The 19,277-nt window shown below is 44.8% G+C and overlaps 2 protein-coding genes across 3 annotated transcripts in view; both read right to left on the reverse strand.

Moving 5' to 3' along the window:
• The window catches only part of LOC8052274, a 28,037-nt gene extending 17,083 nt beyond the window's left edge, over positions 1 to 10,954 (reverse strand). Inside the window, exons 1-9 of one of the 2 annotated variants that reach the window (XM_040498990.2) lie at positions 10,739 to 10,954; positions 7,557 to 7,687; positions 2,678 to 2,828; positions 2,467 to 2,529; positions 2,317 to 2,379; positions 2,187 to 2,249; positions 1,309 to 1,371; positions 1,160 to 1,222; positions 1,011 to 1,073 (exon numbers count right to left, since the gene is read on the reverse strand). In XM_040498990.2, coding sequence (XP_040354924.1) covers positions 1,011 to 1,073; positions 1,160 to 1,222; positions 1,309 to 1,371; positions 2,187 to 2,249; positions 2,317 to 2,379; positions 2,467 to 2,529; positions 2,678 to 2,828; positions 7,557 to 7,664 — 637 coding nt within the window. In that variant the 5' untranslated portion in view covers positions 7,665 to 7,687; positions 10,739 to 10,954. Of the gene's footprint in view, positions 1 to 1,010; positions 1,074 to 1,159; positions 1,223 to 1,308; positions 1,372 to 2,186; positions 2,250 to 2,316; positions 2,380 to 2,466; positions 2,530 to 2,677; positions 2,829 to 7,556; positions 7,755 to 10,738 lie in introns of both variants that reach the window. The other variant, XM_040205185.3, reaches the window with a different exon arrangement.
• Positions 10,955 to 18,996: 8,042 nt separating this feature from the next.
• The window catches only part of LOC120836359 (trifunctional enzyme subunit beta, mitochondrial), a 60,693-nt gene continuing 60,412 nt past the window's right edge, over positions 18,997 to 19,277 (reverse strand). Inside the window, exon 14 of the mRNA XM_040205186.3 lies at positions 18,997 to 19,136. Coding sequence (XP_040061120.1) covers positions 19,098 to 19,136 — 39 coding nt within the window. The 3' untranslated portion in view covers positions 18,997 to 19,097. The remainder of the gene's footprint in view (positions 19,137 to 19,277) is intronic.

Consider the following 19,277-nt stretch of genomic DNA (forward strand, 5'->3'; position numbering starts at 1 on the left):
ATGCGTTAAACTAAGAGCACCCTTCGCGGTGCAGGCCGATGACGGACAACTTCGTGCTTAATCGCGCCAACATTGAATATTTGACAGCGAGGTCGTTGATTAGCCTAGAGTCTTTTGAAGACGACAGAATTCTGTTTCTGTCACAATTTTCGCAGTTCATAATGACAAAATAATTTGTTTCCTTAGGCCCCTGGCCTGTGTTTATCGTCAGCTTCTCTATCTCGTGCGCCTTACTGACTCTGGACAGGCTTAAAGGTGGTATCTGATTCTGTTGTGAAGAATGTTGAACTGCATGAGAAATAGTTCATGAACCTGTCAGTGAAATGTGAGCAAGCAGCAATCCATTATTTACATTGTTGGTCCAGTATATGGACAGGTGTCTTTGTCGCAATTTTCATTAAATTTTATTACATGGACAGTACCGACATAGTTTTCCCTTAAACTTGGTTAGCAAATACTGTAACTCTTTTGTCACAAGTGAATATATTGTGGCTTTATGCCGCAAACCAACTGAGGCTATCCGACAACGCACTCTTTGGGGGCGAAGCTTTACTTTGCGGAAGGACCACCCAGGGTTTGCACCTTTTGTTTCCTGCCTATAGACCAAACGCCTATAGACCAAGACGCCGTGAAGAATTCCTATCTTTTGCAATCGCATTTAGATTTTAAAAAAAATGTTTAAGGACATGCAACGAGGCAATCTAGAGAAGCATCCCGTGTCTATAATTAGACTTTCAGGTTATCGTTAATATGTCACCCCAGCCAGCAAGTGGCAATTTCACAGGCTCACCAGTCAGCATGAGCTGACATGAATGAATGTTTGAAATGTTCTCGAGTTCAGAGTAAATCCCATTGACTCACTATTGGCTTGAATTACGCTTAGCGACTGGCTACAAGTTGAAAGCTGCTCGTGAGCGCACAAGCCTGGATTTACAAAAGACATGGGTTTAATAGTAAATTGAAGCATTAATGAACATTCACAAGGTTTAGAATAAGTCACGGTCACTCACCAGTGGCTTGGTTTACAGTCGGTGGCTCTCCAGAAGCCGGGGACAGTGCATTAGCACGTGACCCTGCATTTGCAGAAGACACGGGCTTAATAATCGGCACAAGTAATTGGTAACAGTTCTCAAGCTTGGAGTAACCAACAATCACTCACCGATAACTTTGTTTACAGTCGGTGACTTGCCACACATCGGGGACAGTGCATTAGCATGCGAACCTGCACTTGCAGAAGACACAGGCTTAATGATTGGCACAAGCATTTGATAACAATACAGAAGCTTGAAGTAAGCTGCAGTTACTCACTGATGAGTTGGTATACAATTGGCAACTTGCCACGCGTCGGGGACAATGCATTGGCCTGTAAGCCTGTATTTGCAGAAGAAAAGGGTAAATAGTAAGCCGAAGCATTCATGGACAGGTTTGTACTACAAGTGTTGGAAAGTATTAAATAGAGAGAGCAAGCCCTTGGCACATCAGAATGCAGGGAGGGGCACGCCAATCAAAGGACAACAAAGAGAATGCGCATTCCAGGCAAGCACGCGCCTTCATTCGTTGAGGTCAGAAGGAAACAAGAGCATGTGCGCGCATCCGGAGGGTAAACAAAAGCACGAGGTGCGCAAAGAACAGAGAGACTTGCACGCCGCACAGAACTTTACTGTGAAATATCTGAAATTGCACACAGAAAGATATTTACTTATAGAAACAAATTTCGAATAAAAATGAAGGGGCACGACGACTCGGCAACATAAATGTTACATGCCACGTTTCATCATACATCGTACAAGTGCGATGTACGATACATTGAATTCATAGAATGGATGGATGGACAGATACGGCTGAACCAAGGAAACGGGCGGCGGCTTGCGCCACCTGGCAATCGAATAGCCATGGTCGTCAATCGAGCTTTCACTTTCCGCTAAATCTAGCGCCACCATGACCTTTGGAGCAGCGTGGCACAACTCTGGTCGATTTTACGCTTTTGGCACCGCCACGCGTGAAAATTGGGAATGTATCAAAATGGCACAATTGGCGCAGCTGTCCCACCCCTGTTTGGTCTTTAGTGGGCCGACTGGTCACACGTTGAAGAAAGGCTATAAGCATGCAAGCCTGACTTTACAGAAGTCACGGGCTTAATAGTCGGCCCAAGCATTTGATAACAGTTCCCAAGTTTGTTCACTCACCAATGACATGCTTTCCAGTTGGTGGCCGGCCGCGCCTAGGCGACTGTGTGTCACTGTGCGAGCCTGCATTTGACAAAAGACATGGAGCATTTAACAGTCCCGAAATTGGGAGCAATCTGCAGTCACTCACCAATGGCTGGATTTTCAGTGGGCGACTGGCTACACGTCAGGGGGGGTACCTCCACATGCGAACCTGCATTTGCAGAAGACACAACTTAATGGTAAGCAGAAACCGTCGTGGAAAGTTTTTTTGAGTTTGTCGTAAACTGCAGACACTCACTGGTATCCGCTATGTTCATAGTTGGCAACTGGCCGCTCGTCACGGACTGTGCGTCTCTTAAAACTGCATTTACAAAAAGAGGAATCAATAGCTTGTACAGAACTTAGATAAAACACAATGAGCCTTGATAAAGGAAATGGAATGGTTAGTTTCTTAGGTCTGGAACAATATTTCATACACAGATATGAATTTTTTTTTTTAATGTACATACTATGATCAGCTTTTTTCCTTTTGAAGGTTGGCTTTATTCCCATCAGGGCTGGTTGGTGTTTGAAGATAGCTGGGACAGCATTCTGCTTGAGCCTCTTTGACCCAGTGTTCCTCAACACCAGAGGTTCAAACTGGTCAGCAGTGAAGCGGTCCTGTTGATTGAAAGCATTTTAAGTATGTCGCAATATGAATGTAAGCAATATGAAATAATTATGTCTTAACACCAGAAAGCAGGCGCATCTAAAGAACCTCGAAAATGAATACACACGGATCCCTGGTTTATTCGGCGCTCTTCGTTAAGCACGTGTGACTATTGAAGTGATGTATGAAAGCACACTCCCCTCTTACGAAGACAGCTGAAATGCTCTCTACTTAACACTTTTGTTGGCTCGAAAACACTATAGACTTTTCGTCCGGTGTGTTACTCGGTTTAATACCAAACGCCTATGTGGACTCTCTGGTGCGTGCTCGCACCTTTACCCTGGCAGGCTTCATGTCCGTTGGAACCCATTTTATTGATATATATTTTTTTAAGAAAAAGAAGAACGGCACTGACAATAGTTTAACACAACAAAGCTCCTCCATGCCTGCGGCGCAGCGCAAGAGCCACAGCTCTGTAGTCCGTGTGTAAGAGAGTTCCTTTCTCGACAATGCACGCACACCACTAGTGACCCCGTAGGTGGGATGCCACTGCTCCAAACAAACTGTTGCTAGGGGCATTGCTATGAATGGATATATGGGACCGGATTTTGCTTGGAAAGAACCATTGTTCAAAAATCGGATCCCGAGTTTACACGTCTAAAGAAAATAGATATAGGAGGCCTAGATTTTACACTTATGACAGAAGTGTGCCGAGGATCGGCTGTTTCTAAAATATTTGCGACGGCAACTTCCGGCTCATCTTGAGATGCCTGCTGCAGACGACGAACGCGTCCGGAATGACCGAGGCATGCCGTCTGCAATAGCTTATATTGTCCGCATATTGCTACGATTTTGGTCTCGTATTTATTGGGGACATAGCAGGTCTAAGAAAACTTGTCAGTTTTATAAAAATGAATTGTATTTGCATGCTATACAGGATACCGTGCGACGAAGACCATCACACGTTTAGAGATCTGCTAATACCACGAGAGGAGCATCTGTTTAGTACATGATATCGAAGCAACGTCAGGCCCTCTTTTTATTTTACAGGAGCCATTATTTCTAATCTAACATAACGGTTCGAGACCCCAAACTTTGTTTTTTTCCGGCTCACAATGCGGGTGTGTGTTTTGTGCCTGGCTTGTAAACATGACACCAAGAAAGAATTCTGCTGATTCTTCCGTTTTCAGTACGGCCCTAAATAGTGAAAGAGCTGGATAACAACATCAGGCAACCTATATATCTGCTACGGACAGCTCCTTTGATCACACAAATGTGCACTGAAGCAACTGTGCCGTCAGAACTCCTTGAAATCTGTCCTGGCCTCGTCGGTTGGCCTGCACTTCGATGTCGATACACTCTAAGTCGTCGTCATATGTGATTCGGCTTTACAGTGTTTTCATTTTTCTCAGATATTGCAGAAGCCTCCAAAAGCAGGCATTTGTGCGCTCACGCACCTCAAGCATCGTTCAAAGCTTTGCACATGCACTCTTCGCTTCCTAAATATCACAGAAAGTTGACCCCAGAAAAAAAGTTTTGTCACTCGTCACCAACTTAATTTAACTAACGTCTCCAATACTGAAAGGTGGCGCAAACCATTGCCTGAAAAGGAAAAAAGAAATTCCTGCCCGCCCCCCATGCCCTTTCCCTCTAAAAACTTATCTTTCCCCTCCCTTCAATTGGATCAGGCACAACAAGTGACTGTCAACTTCCCATGATCACGAGCAATTTGGTGGTCTACCCTAAACCGGCGCCATTTTCGTGCAAGGTATGGTGTAACTCCCTTCCGGCCGCAGGTTGTTTTTTTGTTTTACGACGTTGGTGGCAATGCGATGCCATCTTGCTGCATCGTAGATTGTATGAACAACACGGTGAAAAGGAAGAAGCTTGTTACCGTGCCGACGGGAAAGCAAAATTTTCAATGACGAGGACACCAGATCGGTCGCAAAAGTTTTGACTGTTTGATGGGTGGTGAAACGTACAAGGTGCATAAATAGCAGATGTCAGATATTACTCCATGCACATGTGCACAGTTGCAGGTAGTATTCAATGTTTATAAAACATATACGAAGTAAACCAAGCTGCTGGTTAAGCTAATCGGTTGGTAATGCTAAACATTACCAAAAAGTTCTGGGTTTGCACTTTTCGTGCCAGGTACGTTGTGCTAGACGCAACCGTGTAGTTAAGGTTTTCTTTTCTTTCACAAGCGCTCGCGAAAGGAAAGGAAATCTGAAAGCCATGTGCCTGCACCTATGCCTTTACTGAACAAAACTCCTGAGATAGAGTGTAGAAAGTTTTAGTAGAGCGTACGCTAAGAATTGCGGGCATTGTGAGCGCATGCTCCATCCGTGCTCAAAGCGACGGCATGAGCTCCCGCCAGCAACGCATTCCTTTTGCGATGATCCACCAGAACTACATTTACGTGCAGGAAGGTGTTTTCTATCATGCGCCTGCTCTCAGGACTTGCTGCAGTAAACGCAATATATTTTTGCAGTGCATGTTGATGTTCCAAAATGCTTGGGACTGCATTGGCATCTTTGAAAATCGTCAGCATTCAGCGGATTTGGAAAAAGCTTGTCTTCACAGCCGAGCGACTCCGCCTCTGCTCACATTATTACATTTTCCGATAAGGTGCACAAATGCTAGTTTCTTCATGTTAAATAAATGAAACTGTCTTCATGAATAAAAAAAAAAAGTTTAGTCTGTTGTATGCAATAGCAAATAAGTACGGCCTGGCACGCAAAAGCGTGCCTTGTGGGCCTCGCACGAAAATGGCAGCGGGGGGCGTGGCGTGGGAGGGCGAGGATTACCCACGATGGAAAGGCGGAAAACGTGGAGAGGGGGAATTGCACTACCTCACAGGATATAGGGACCTTAAATGTAACCAGTCACGTATTCCCCCAGAAGAACCACTGAACCCACGAAGCTACTGTGTCGTCTGCTAGCGAGACATAACCGGTTGTGAAGCTTTATTACGGGCTTTTATAATTGACTTGTGGCACTGAGACGACAGAAAATGTCTTCAACATTAGATATTGATAAGACAAAATGATTATGAAAAATTATTAACTTTCTTTAGCAGGCAAACTTTAACCTCACATTGAGCCCAGATGTATTCGTTCCTAGCAACGGTTAGTTTGGAACGCAGCGCCATGTTGTGACGTTATCACTTGTGGGATCAATCAACACCGCATAGACTGACAGGCCTCTCCGCTCTTCCTATTACGTCACGCTATGGGCCCGGCCGCCTGATCTCTATTTTTCAGTTATTCGGCAATTGCAGCAGAGACTATGGCGTAGTGTTTCGTCGAATTCGTTTTTTCAGTTTGAAGTGATTTTTGACTGAGCCAGGGAACATCCGTACGTGACAGTGTATGTGGAAGAAACATGCAACAAACGTGGGCCCCTAAATACCTGCACGGAAAGGAATTTGAGATCAGAATAACTAGGAAACGGTGTTAATTACAGTTAAGTAATTTTTTGTGCGACGGTATTTCTATGTGCCTTTTATGAATGACTATTTTCCTGCATAAACAGGTGCTAAAATAATTAAAAAGAAGCGGTTGTCTGTAGCTCCATGAACACAACTAATGAGGAGTAAAGCGCAAAACACATGTACGACAAAACCGTCCAATCAAACGTCCGACCAGACAGTACGACGGTCAAAGGCAAGGGTTTTCAATGCTCTCCGATGCTACAAAAACCCTCGCCCCCAAGGGCATTCCGGCAGTCCGCACGTCGGATCGGAAGGTTTCAATGTACATGTGTTTCGCGCTTTAATCTGCTGGTTTGGAGCTTCAACAGCACTACAGTATTCGTGTCGACGCATTCGAGTTGTCGTTTGTTTATTACTAGTTTCCAAGGATTCTAGTCAGAGCCTTCGAACAGATTGGCATTTTGCTTTCTACACCGTTTCGAAATACACGTTCAAGCATTAATTGCTGAATGAGCATGAGAACTTTCACACTAATTGATTGGTTATGTATGATTTTTTGTGTCAATGGCCAGCCTCCCAGCTCTTGACTGTATGTTCAATGGTGCGGATGAATTCGTTGCAGTGGCTCTGTTATGCAAGAACTGGTTAGCTTAATTCAATCGAAATCTTTAATTAGAGTTGCAATGAAATGCACATGCAATCTGCATTAAATCATAAATGTAAATCTTAATGCCTTCATTACAAGAGAAACTTGCTATAGTCGGTATTGATGCCAAAAACTGAATGTAAACATGCTGGATTTAGTGGCAAAATAAATTAAAACAAATGTTACTGAGCTTTTGTCCCTCTTTGATAGTGTCCTTCATGTGATGCCCTCAAAGCACACAGCCACAGACATGTTGATGTGAACTGTGACTGAATGCTTCAAATACGGGGTGCCTCCTTCGTCTCTATGCAGAGGAACATGACGCATGGGATGTTTCCTGTCTTTGTCTAGAAGTTTCAAACTGGTGTCATGAGCAGCTTTCGTTGTGAGGTCTCCAAAAAAAGGAACCAAATTATTTTTAGTTTTTTCTTCATGTGTGCAATCCACTTATAACAGCGTCACATATAATGATGTATCACTTATAACGATCAGCTTCTAGAGCTTCTAGACTAGAAACGATCAGTTTTTAGACCAGATACAACAATAATTGGTCATGACAAATGAATTCTCGGGTTTTATCATTGTCGTTATAAGTGGATTGCACCGTATATGAGATCGTTCTATGACCCCTTTACGTGCAGTGTTTTCTGCCCTTGCCTGTTTTGCTTCAGGAGCCTCACTAGTGAAGGAGCTCGATGCTGAAAAATAGCTCAGGCAGTTTGGGAATCTTGTTGGGACAGCGTCCTGCGTGAGCTTAGTCCTCATACGGTTAACTTCCAGGGTCCTTCCTGTGGATTCATCATGATGGGTCAGTGTTGTGATAAAGCAGTTGCTTGCAAAGTGCTCTTCACATACCTGCAAAAGGAAACAAATGGAACATTTATTTTTTCCACAAAAAAGGCAATGATTTTGGGTCGCATAAAATGTTACCAGTCCATTTTTAAGCCATTCATTATTGAGGTTTATTTGCTTCAAGTTATAGTAGAGCATTGTTTATTGAATTAGTGTTACTAGATATTGTCTTTATCAACTACTATCAGTGTCACGGGCATTTCATGAAACATTTAGCCAGGTGCCAATTGGGGGATTTGCAACCGAGTTTGCGATCCTAACTCGTACAGTTTTACTTAATGGCACACACTTGTTCACCGGTTCCTTAACTTGTCTAGGTCTAGTGTTATAGAATCCTGCTGAGCATGAGAGGTCACTAAAGCAAAGACGATGACGAACCCCCGCAAAACATGCAATGACCTGGACGTTCTAAGCTCTGTGTACATATTAAATACCTTACTAACACTCGATGCTATATAAATGCTCATCTGGCGGAGTATAAACTTAATTCCATTGGTATTATTACCCAACAATAACGCTGCTTTTTTTGCTCACGTCCAATGACTGAATTTGAATGTCAGCCATCTTGTTCACGCCGAACGGGAGCTCTTTGTATGGCCTCAACGGCGTGCAATGTTCCAGAACGCGGAAAACTGGAAGAAAGTCGCCGGTACCGATTGCAATCTCGAGACGCCTGCTCGAACTGCTGTGCCAGAAACATAACGCGTTCAAGGCTAGGTTGTCCAGCTCCCAAAGACTCTAGGATTACCCGATCTTGTACTTCCAATGAGGTTGACCCAGCCAAAAAGACTTCTGCAATGCAGGTTTCAAGGGTCTCTCTAAAATCACAGAGAACTGAGTTGCCTGAGTGCACCAGGCAGTCGAGGACGCTCTCTCCCAAGGACTGGATGCGGGTGAGAAATTGCCTTCGTTCGACGACAACGTTAGCTATGGCAGCAAAATGCTTATCAAGTGCTGCTACGAGCTTGTCAAATTCAGAAACGGCCGCACTCTAGGCGGGGGCTGTTGAAGGATATGTTTTTAACTTCGTTGGCATTCCAAGCCAAGCAAGGACCACAGTAGTGCGCGCTTGCACTTTGGAGAGCTTTTATCGGCCTCTATGAACACAAGATAATTGAAAAGCAATGTTTTCCAACTTAGCTAAGGCTGCGCAGGGGCACCTGGCGTGGGAAGAAATAATAATGGCATCGGGAAGGAAGCCGTCGCCACCCATTACCGTTGCAAGACAATGTTTCAAACATAGACAAAAATTTCACCCCAAATGAAAACGAGAACAGTTTCCTGAATCATGGAAAAGAGATGGACGCTTTTGTGCTGTGCGCACTACATGCGTAAAAAGAAAAGAACCATTCGAACAGTCGTACAGTGTTCGAAAAACAAACAAACAAAAGATGGCATTATGCCTCACCATAGTGACGTTCAAAATGGAACACTGAGTGCGGCTATGCGTCGACAGTATTGACATGTACTAGATTCTATATGGAAAGGGTATGGTGGATGCAAATATTCAAAAAGGATCTCACCTTTTGAGCGCTACAATATTACCTATCACACAAAGGAGAAAACTATACATGCTGCCATTACTCATTTCCGTCACCGAGTCCGATTTGAACCTTACGAGGGTGCAAATAGAAAAACGAAAAAAGAACACCACGTCGCCAAAATGCAGTGGTTGTGGATGCCACTATGAAAGGGGTGTAAAGAGACATGAAAGCTACGGGAAAGACAGTGCCTCAGAAGGCCTGTGAAGAGATTGCAAAGGCTCACATTGCATGGCGCTTGGGACGCAAAGTGGTCGCTAGCGCGAAACCCAAGCGGGCACACCAGGTAAAGGTAGAGTTTCGAACTCTATTTACAATATCTACATGCATCCAGAGACAGCATATGCCACTGTCTAGGGTGCCTACATGTCTGTCTGTCTCAGGGTGAAGACATCCATTGTTGCCCTGAATGTGCCAGCGCGTGACGCTCTCGCGCACTTGGTGCGTGACTTGGGCGGTAAAATGGCGTCTATGCATTAGGCAAAGCTACGCGCTCGTGCTGAGTGACACCGGATTGTGCGCACTTCAAAATGCATAGAAAAAACGATTGGGTGGAAAAATGGCCGAGATGTCACCACTCAAGCAAAAGCGCGTGTGTGTATGAAGGCACTCTACCACTGTCGGGCACGTGGCGCCATCTCGTTGCAACTACACACACTAACGCAGCGCCATCCGATGTACAGATGGCATACTACACCTCTGCACGTAGCATTCCTTAAAATTATGATTATTTGTCAGGATAATGCGGCACAACAGCTCAACTTACCCTCGAGTGCTTGGTTGGCACGAAATCTTTGCGAGGAATTGATCTCAGCCACTTGGCTTTGAGAGATTCATCTGACGGAAACGAGAACACTCGAACCTTGGGCCCGTTGTCGTAATTTCCGCGACACCCTGGTACACAGCACCGACCCATTATCCCGTCACGTAAACCATATAATCTTATTGCGGGCAAACAGGCTAGAACTTGCCCGGTGGCTCGGCATCGTCCAGCCTAGTCGAGATGACCGGAGAAGCCGGACACGTTGCTTGACGTCACGCGATGTGGAGAGGAAGATTGGAGAAGCCGGACACATCGCTTGACGTCACGCGATGTCTAGGTCAACGTTGGTCTAGGCAGTGTTGGGTCCCCCAATTCGATGCGCACTAACGGAAATAGACCCCTCATATCGACGTTGTGGCGGATGCACGACCGTCGCAACGTTTCAGCCGAATAGTCCGTCCTTTCTATCGTCATGGATCGGCCTAGTTCGAGGTGAGCATTCAAACGTATCAACCAAAACCCCCCGGCAGTCTTCAAACTTCCCGTGCAAAAGGAACAGAAACGAAGATGCTGCTCGCAGGACGCAGCTTTGCCAGCTGCATTGATTGTATTGAGATGCGTACACATATCAACACAATCGATACAGGCCTCTCGGTGATTTTACTTATGTAATGTTGTCTTACCTCGCAGTCTGACGTCCGGTGCGAAGTTTGGTCTTCCTATCCGGTGCAACACTTTTTTTTTTTTCTCTTACGCATGGAATTGTAAAGTGTTTTTTCCCATCTTCAGGCTGATTCTTGCTACCAAGCGCGCAGCAACCAGTCGCCAGTTGTCGTGGGCGCTACATTGAACGGCAACAAATCGACGACAGCGGACCACAGCGACGGTGGGACAAAAGCAATGGCGGACGGAAGTGAAGATCCTAAACCGGAAGTTGAAATTATCACGTGATACTTGATGGCCGGCATGGCTGACATTGGCGGCATTTTCAAGTACCGCAACGAGATTCATCCATCGTTATCTCCAGCTTTTGCTCCAGCTACAACTGACAACATTTCTTGGCAATGATGCCAAAGCTATGGGTTGTTCCCGTGCGCCCGCGCACATTGAGCGCCATATGATCTCTATGTTGAGCGCCGATCACAGCTGTGCTCGCGTAGCTTGAGTGCGATCACAGCTGTGCCCCAAGTCTTCACTTCGGTAATGCCAGCCAGCTATGCACTCCAAAAATTGCGCGGACGATCACGCGACGCGATTCGAATTTACAACGTCAGCTGGTGCGACATTTTGATAACATTGCACCGTGAATAAATGGAAATTCCGGTGATGTTGCGTCGCGCGGTGCCTCGCGTAAACTGCAACCGATCACACAACAGCTAGTACCAAACGTTCTCGCGGACGCGCTACACGCGTCCGCGAGTATTTATTTCAGTAACTTCAGGGCCCATAGGGCATTACAGATGAGAAGGGCATACAAATTCACATGCAAAAAACAATAAGAATGCAAACAAAGTACCGTAATATCCCGAGTCATCGCCCACCCCCCTACCGCCTGAAATTCGTTAAAAAAGTGGGGTGGGCCATGTCTCGGTGGGTGAGCACAAACACTTGAAAAAAAAAAAAGCGGAAAAAAACGCCTATTTTTCTTTGCGTATCTAGCGCTGATGCACAAGAGATACATCAAACTCAAAACTCTATTTAGTTTCATTGTTTTAAAGAAAAGAATGCTCACGAAAGAATATTTTACTATAGGAAGCGAGCAAGCCGGCCGTGTCGCGGCGGTCGCCTATTGTTCGCCGCGACCTGGCGGTAGCCGCCGCAGGAGCATCGGGCAGCAATGGCGACGAACAGCACGGCCGACAGCGTCCCCGTCGTGATTACGACGGAATTTAAGGCACTTACGAGTTCGGAAAGTTCCTTCGGAAGCCGGTGCCGCCGGCTCAGAATCATCGCGAAGTAATAGCAACGAACAGTACAGAGGACAGTGGGCGACTACGAATCCGGAAAGCTTCTTCGGTAACCGGTGCAGAATCATCGGGGGGAAGCAGTGGCGATTAACAGCACAGCGGACAGTGTTCCCGGGGTTGCCGGGGTGATTACGACGGGGTTTAAGCAGTTTAAGGCGGTTACGAATCCAGAAAGCTTCTTCCGTAATGCCAATATGACGAAGAAAAAACTGTTTCATGAATCTGGCCGCGTGTACGACGTGAAGGAGGTCCGTTTCGACGGACAAGTGGATGTCATGGAGCGCCGTACTCTGCAAACAAAATTAAGCCCTCCCGCAAAAAAATTTAGTTGGCGTTGAGTGGACTGCGGTAATTATGTACGTTTATTTCTGAATCAGCTTGACAATAACTGGGCGATTTTTTTTCGCGCCGTTCCGCGATTCTCTTTACTATCTTCCTGTAGGCTGATGGAAACATCCAAGGATAGGCTTAGGAGGGCGACCGCATTCTGCTTCTCGATTCCGGTGAAGTATTTGCTGCATACTTTAGAGTTTGCCGTCGGTGTCGATGCTGTTCTATCATCGCTAGAAGAGAAAAAAAAGTTAATTGTATTATTCGTCAGCAGCTTAAGCAAAGCGCGAACTGGAAGGTAAGAAACACCACTAACCTGTATGGACGCACAAGTCGAACCCAGGGGGGCTATGTTGCGCTTTTTGGACTTCCAGGAGACTAGGGAGAGGGAAGTGACGTCAACGACACAGCAAACGCAGATTGGGTGTTGATTTCGTTTTCTTCTGTCAACATCCAATCTGCGTTTGCTGTGTCGTTGACGTCACTTCCCTCTTCCAAGTCTCCTGGGAGTCCAAAAAGCGCAACATAGCCCCCCAGGTCGCGCAGTACTCCGCCTCGTACGGCTTCGAAGGGACGATATAGAACTTCGTGCCGTGCGCGATCTTGCCGACCACGCAGCAATTGTTGCGGCTTTCTTGGTGCGGAATAGTCATCTCAGAAATTACAGCGCTAACCCACTACAACCAAGGACTGCAACGCACAACCAATGCAGCGACTAGGGATGCCGCGAACTTTTTTCGAATCGAAGTTTCGATGATCGAATCAAGCGGTTCGAAAGGTCGAAAGATTTCGATTTTTCGAATTGTCTATATCGTAAAATTCGACGGAGGTCGAATTTTCGAACTTGTTAAGCTAAGAAGTTCGACGCTTTTCGAACCGTCGAACTTATTACGCTAAAAAATTCGATCTTTTTCGAACTTTCGAACTTATTGCGCTGCAAGGTTCGATGCTTGTCGAACTTTCGAACTTGACTGACCAAAAAATTTGATAAATTTCGAACTTTCGAACTTATTTATCAAGAAAATTCGAAAAGTTTCGAACTTTCGAATTTTGAAAAGTCAGAAGTTCGACGAACTTCGAACTTATAGGGTAAAAGTTCGACGTTCGTCGAACTTCGAAAGACCGGCGGACGGTTTCATTTGATTTCAAGTAGTGGGGTACATTCGTAATTTTTTTTCTCGAACTTTTACACGCGGTGCTGCGTTCCTTACGAAAGACAATGTCATTTATTTCAATGTTCTGGCATGCTTAGGTTTAAAGAAATAAATCCCCGAAGGGGCGAGGACGGACGACGGGTTTTTGACGATTATCGTTTGTGCCAGATTAGAAGCACGCTGCAGCCGGAGCTATTTATGGTAGCTATGTTATACTTTTTTTTTTAAGAATGATCTATGTATAGCGTAGGTAAGTGCCGTCTTAAGATGTGATTATTGTTATTCAACGTGAGTTTCGAAGAAATGTCCAAACATGTATCTGCATGCAATTATGACCTAAACTTGATATTTATTTTCGTCTAAGTTGTTTGAGGTATCGCATTTAAATTAACACCACAGACAGTACATATCATTGCCATCTGCAGAATACAAAATAATATATTTATTGTTTTTTCACGTTAAGGAATAAATTAACTCATGGCAGAAGATTTCTAGTATTGTTCAAGTTCAGCACCTCATTAAAAGAAAAATTTTTTTTTTTCGCTTCACGTTCCTGGGACGTGTTTCTTTTAGCCTGTACACATTTTGGTAAAAGAAACTTGTTTCGAAGTTCTGAACCTCTGAATATGCAAGAATAGAACACTTCCGACGAATTCTTGATAGTTTTTTTTTCTCCTGCTTTTTATTCCCGCATTTATTCTTTTTTTTCTTCTTTTGTTACTATCGGCACAGGTGTTTAGGTCGAAAAGACAGCTTTGAACTTCCGAACCACTAAGCATGTGACGAGCAGTGCCTTCTGACAACGAGTTTCTAACAATGACCATCTACGCAACCTTTTATGCAGTGAAGAGCGACAGTAGCTATACATATGCATAAATAATTTCAGATTAAAATAAGCTCGACCACGCCCCTCTTTCCCGGTATTGTTTTCTTTAACAGTCCGAAATACCTGCAAGGGGGAGAAGGAGGCTGAAGCCCCCCCCCCCCCCCCCCCCCCCCCCCCGCTACCCTCTTTCCCCCCGTTTTTCCTCTTCCGACGCCACTTGTATGGTAGAACGCTCCTCGACCTCGAGTTGTGTCGGCTTTTGTGCTTTTTGCGAGGCGATTCTTCCGTCCCAGAAAATAAACCTCCAGTACAATTATAAACTTCATCGGATCGGATTACTACCAGCGTGCAAGGGGTGGCGAGCTAGTTTGCCAGGTCGCTTCAAGGTTTCTCTGAGCCTCAACCTCCTGCTCGCCCCTGGCCGTTTCGAACTGGATGAGTCTCGTAAAACAGTGTGTTCGTGCAATCACTACTGCGTGATAAAGACCCCCCCCCCCCCCCCCCCCCCCCCCCCCCCCCGGGGGGCTGGCGGTCACAATTCTGCACTGGCAAATATTCTAGCACGTCCGGGACACTCGTCGTCTCATTTAATTGCCTTACCAACTTCGCAGAATCTAGATATCACACCCTAACTTTTCTAAACTTGATTTTGTGAAAACAAGTGAGTCGTGAAAACGTTATTTGAAACTGAAACTGTAGAAAAACTTGAAAATCGGACTTCAAACTTTGAAAACTTGGATTTAAAAAAATTCAAAATCTTCAAAGTTTTTTTTTTTTTTTTTGAATTTAGCGTTAAAAGAGAATCGAAACTTTCGAACTTTTCGAACTTTATGCCAAAAGAAATTCGAAATCTTCGAATTGTTCGAACTTCATGTCTATAAAAATTCGAAGCGTTCGAAGTTTTCGAATTTTTTTTACAAAGAATTTCGAAATCTTCGAATTTATCGAACCTGAAGTAAAAAAATATTCGAAATATTCGAATTCGAAATTTTAGAAACCGTGACAGCTTCGAAATTTTCGAATTCGAAACTCCGCTGTGGACAAAAGTTGCGAATTTTTCGAAATCGAACCTCGGTCGGTACGAAAATATCGAAATTTTTCGAAATCGAACCTCAGTTCGCTTCGCAAATATCGAAACCTTTCGAAATCGAACCTAGGGTGGTTCGCGACATCCCTAGCAGCGACTGGCAGAAGATGCCCGATGCAACGGACCCGTTTGCCGCTAGGGGCGCCCTGCTCGGGGCTTGAATTAGATCCGCAAGTCCGTTGCTTGCATACGCGCTAGAAACACCGCCGATCTGCATATAGCGCAAACGTTTGTTCCGTGAAAGAATGTCACCATTATGTTCTCCTAGTTAGTAAAAAAAAAAAAAAAAAAAAGAAAGAAAAGTCTACAAGAAAATAGAAAAACCGACCAGGCGCAACGAGCGAGCCAGCGAGCGAGCGGTCCAAAGAAGCTACCAAGAGCAATGCTGGGAAAGCGGGAAAGCCGGCGGTCGCGTTGGCAAATACTTTGGCGTCGGGCCAAGTCGGGCGCCTTGTCAATTGCAAGCTCTTGCGCAACTTTCTTGTTTGGTGCGTACATACGTGCGTCCATGCACGGCGGGCTATGAATGCACGGTTGGGACGCTCTGCAAACGTCTGTGTAGGACGTTCCAGCAAAGCTTTATTTACGCTTTGGCTTTGCCTAAAATATTGCACAACCGCGGTCGCGACGGGCGGGAAGAAGGAGCGGGTTCGCGGTGACCTTATTTCGGCGGAGACAGACTTTGACCTGACACTCCGCGGTTACATTAACAAACTCTTATTTTGTTATCTCCATCGTTTTCTTTTCGCACGGATACACGACCACTTTGGGGTCGCTCACGGAGGAAATGCGTAAACAAAAAGAAGTGTCTTTCCCTCCTTCGTTTTACTTTGTCACGGATGTCCTCCAACTGTAAGGTCCGCGGCCGCGTCATTCGGGTAGAATGAGTGTTCGCGGATCGCAGAGTCCGCGCTGTTGTATTTGAAGGGGTGGGCGATGACTCGGTGTTTTTTCGGAAATCGATATTGGCCCAAAAAATGGGGTGGGCGATGGCTCGGGGATGGGCGATGACTCGGGATATTACGGTAAGTAATTTGTTAGGAAATAACTAATCCAGCATGTTAGCAAAGGTGGTACGACTACCGGAGGTGCTGGATTCGGTTCCCATCGGTTAACATACTTGGTATGCTTGGCTTGGTATGTATGTATGCTTATGTTTGACAATGAGGTATGCAGACTTTAAAATTATAACCAACTCGTGCAAAGAAGTGTTTAATGATAAATTTTGTAGAAAAGTCCTCAACAGATTCATTATGATGTAAGCAAAGGAGAGGAAAAAATAAAGTGGCTTTTAAGAGTAAAGTGGAGGTGGTGGAGGCTCTTCCACCTGTTTCCACTCTTCCCGCCAAAAGGGGAAGAGGTGGGAGGAGCTTCCACTTTACTCTTAACCAGTCAGCGACTATAGCGGAGCAGTGATAGTTACAGCATATAAAAAAATGTGCAACGCGATTTTGCAGCACTTCGAGGTTAGTCACCGGTGTGTTGTGGCCGGGGTCCCAGAATGATGCTGCACCTTCAAGCTTTGATCAAACTAGTTTTTTTATACAAAAGTATTTTTAATGACATAGGAACCAAGGTGAAATTTTGTTTCAGGTACCCAAGCATAGAATTCGCATTAGCAATAATGTGATCAGTAGTTTTCCATAACAAGTTAGAAGTTATGTGAACACCAAGATATTTAGCAAAGTGGTGAGTTTGGTGAGTTGGTATGCATTAAACATGGTGATAAAGAGCGCGTAGGAGATAAGGCCACAGTAGAAGAAAACGGACAGGACAAGTGCTGCACTGTCTATTTACCTCTACCGTGTCCTTGCCTCCTGTGCCCAGATATCATCACCATGACCAAGATATTTGCAAGATGTCACATACTGCAGTTGAGCGCTGCAAGCCCCAGAGCTCACAGAAGAAGACTTACCTGACATGGATCAATTGGAGGCTGGAGTCTTTCTTGGTGGACCATCCACGCATGATGATCAGGGATGGGACCTCTATTTCTGGAACCTTTTCTTTTGATTTTTCAGGCACGTCTATTTGATACACTTTTGATTTAAAGACAACATGGCACACAGGCAGCACCAGCATGAGTTACAAGTCTGGGAACTGTGATAATGAAACGGAGGGAATGACATCACCGCAAAGTCTCTCTCTTAAGAGCAAAGAAATTGTTTTGCTATAAAACACATGCAAGCTGAATAGACTTTAATAAGGTGGAGAACTGGGCCAGTTGGTTGACGTTATACATGATGGGGAAAACAGCTCAGAAAACACGGACTATGAAGCGGAACACACACATGACAGGACAATGCTGTACTTGCGAGTACAGCATTGTCCTGTCGTGTGTGTTCCTCTTCGTAGTCCGTGTTTTCTGAGCTGTTTTCCCCATCATGTATAACTGAATAGGCTTGTAACGGCATGACCAATGGCTGCTCTTCACATGGCCATGAAGAACACAGTACAAAGCCATTATGACAGGAAATTAAGCACACAAGCAAAGACACGGCGCTCTTGCTGTTTGCAGGCTAAAGCATTTTTATTAGAGCGAAAATAGAGTCAATATTTTATTTTCTCTCCATAATTTCACTTCAACACTTCGTCCAATGGATGGGTATACTACTGTACGAGACATACAATAACCACAGCTAATAATTTCTTTGGTTTACTCTGGTTGTAATATTAGACAAGACTGCTGAATTACAAAGGAATGCTAGTGTTGGCCAATGAACTGGCTTTCAACTTGAAGCGACGCTGGTGGGTAACAAAGGCTAGTTGAGAAGCAATTTTCTGTTGCGGTCCTGGTGCACGCAGTCGACAGTATTGCACCAGAGACCTAGAGTTGCGCTTGAACTCTGTCAGAAACCCCAACGCTGAGAAGTACTTTTTCTTGTTATAATGGCCTTTTAATTTGTTGAGTTCATTTTCAGGCCTACTACTGGCCTGAAAATGACTGATCGAAGGCCATACTAGCACGTGGCCTTCAATACTTCATACTACGCAACCTAGAGGCAACTAGGAACTGATAAAACTGCGAAGTGGAGGGAGGGGCTACGAGGGTATGCACATTGGAGTAGATGCGAGCCCCCGCAGCCCCTTTTCCATCCCCATAGTTTTACCACTTCCTAGTTGCCCTCTAGGTAGCGCAGCATGTATTATAGGTCACGCACTGTGCTGTTTACATTCCATTCATACTTGATAATACATCCAGGAAGGAGGTCAAGGCAAAAGGCCATGAAGCCCAACTTGATGCGACATCTTCAGTGCACAAAATATTATCAAGTTAATTGAGGGATTGCTGTAGTACTAGGTATCTTTTGTGCTTCCATTTCCTAAGATAGCACAGACACAGCACTACTTGGTAGACGTCTTTCGGTTTTGTATGTCCTGATCTTTCCGTCTGTATCGTGGAATTTGTTAATGAAGTGTTTTAGTGTATGCACAAGCAGCACCTATGTTTCCTAGTCATAGTGTGCACAAATATGTTTTAGGCTTTATATTATTGCTTAAGCTTAAAAACAAAATATTGTAGCGATCTGTGGAGCGTCTTTTTTGCAAAGCAAACCCAGAAAAAAAAGAGTACCTCTACAATATGTACACTTTATTAAACTGGTTCTGAAAAAAAAAAAAAAAAAGAAAGCCATACGCTTGTGTTAACATGCTGTCAAGAAGACAAAAGAAGGCCTCTCATTTGCTGGGGTACCTCTCCACAATCATGGCATGGCCCTGAAACAAAATGGAACAATATATCAACCTCTATTCGCTTTTCTAAAAATATGCAATGTCCTGTGAACATCCCATGCTTGGAAAATTAACTCGGAGCAGCAGGCATTGGGCTCATATTAAGGTGCAGGCTTTTTTGGGAGT

The sequence above is a fragment of the Ixodes scapularis genome, unplaced genomic scaffold, assembly GCF_016920785.2.
Source record: "Ixodes scapularis isolate PalLabHiFi unplaced genomic scaffold, ASM1692078v2 PGA_scaffold8__174_contigs__length_109621045, whole genome shotgun sequence".
NCBI lineage: Eukaryota > Metazoa > Arthropoda > Arachnida > Ixodida > Ixodidae > Ixodes > Ixodes scapularis.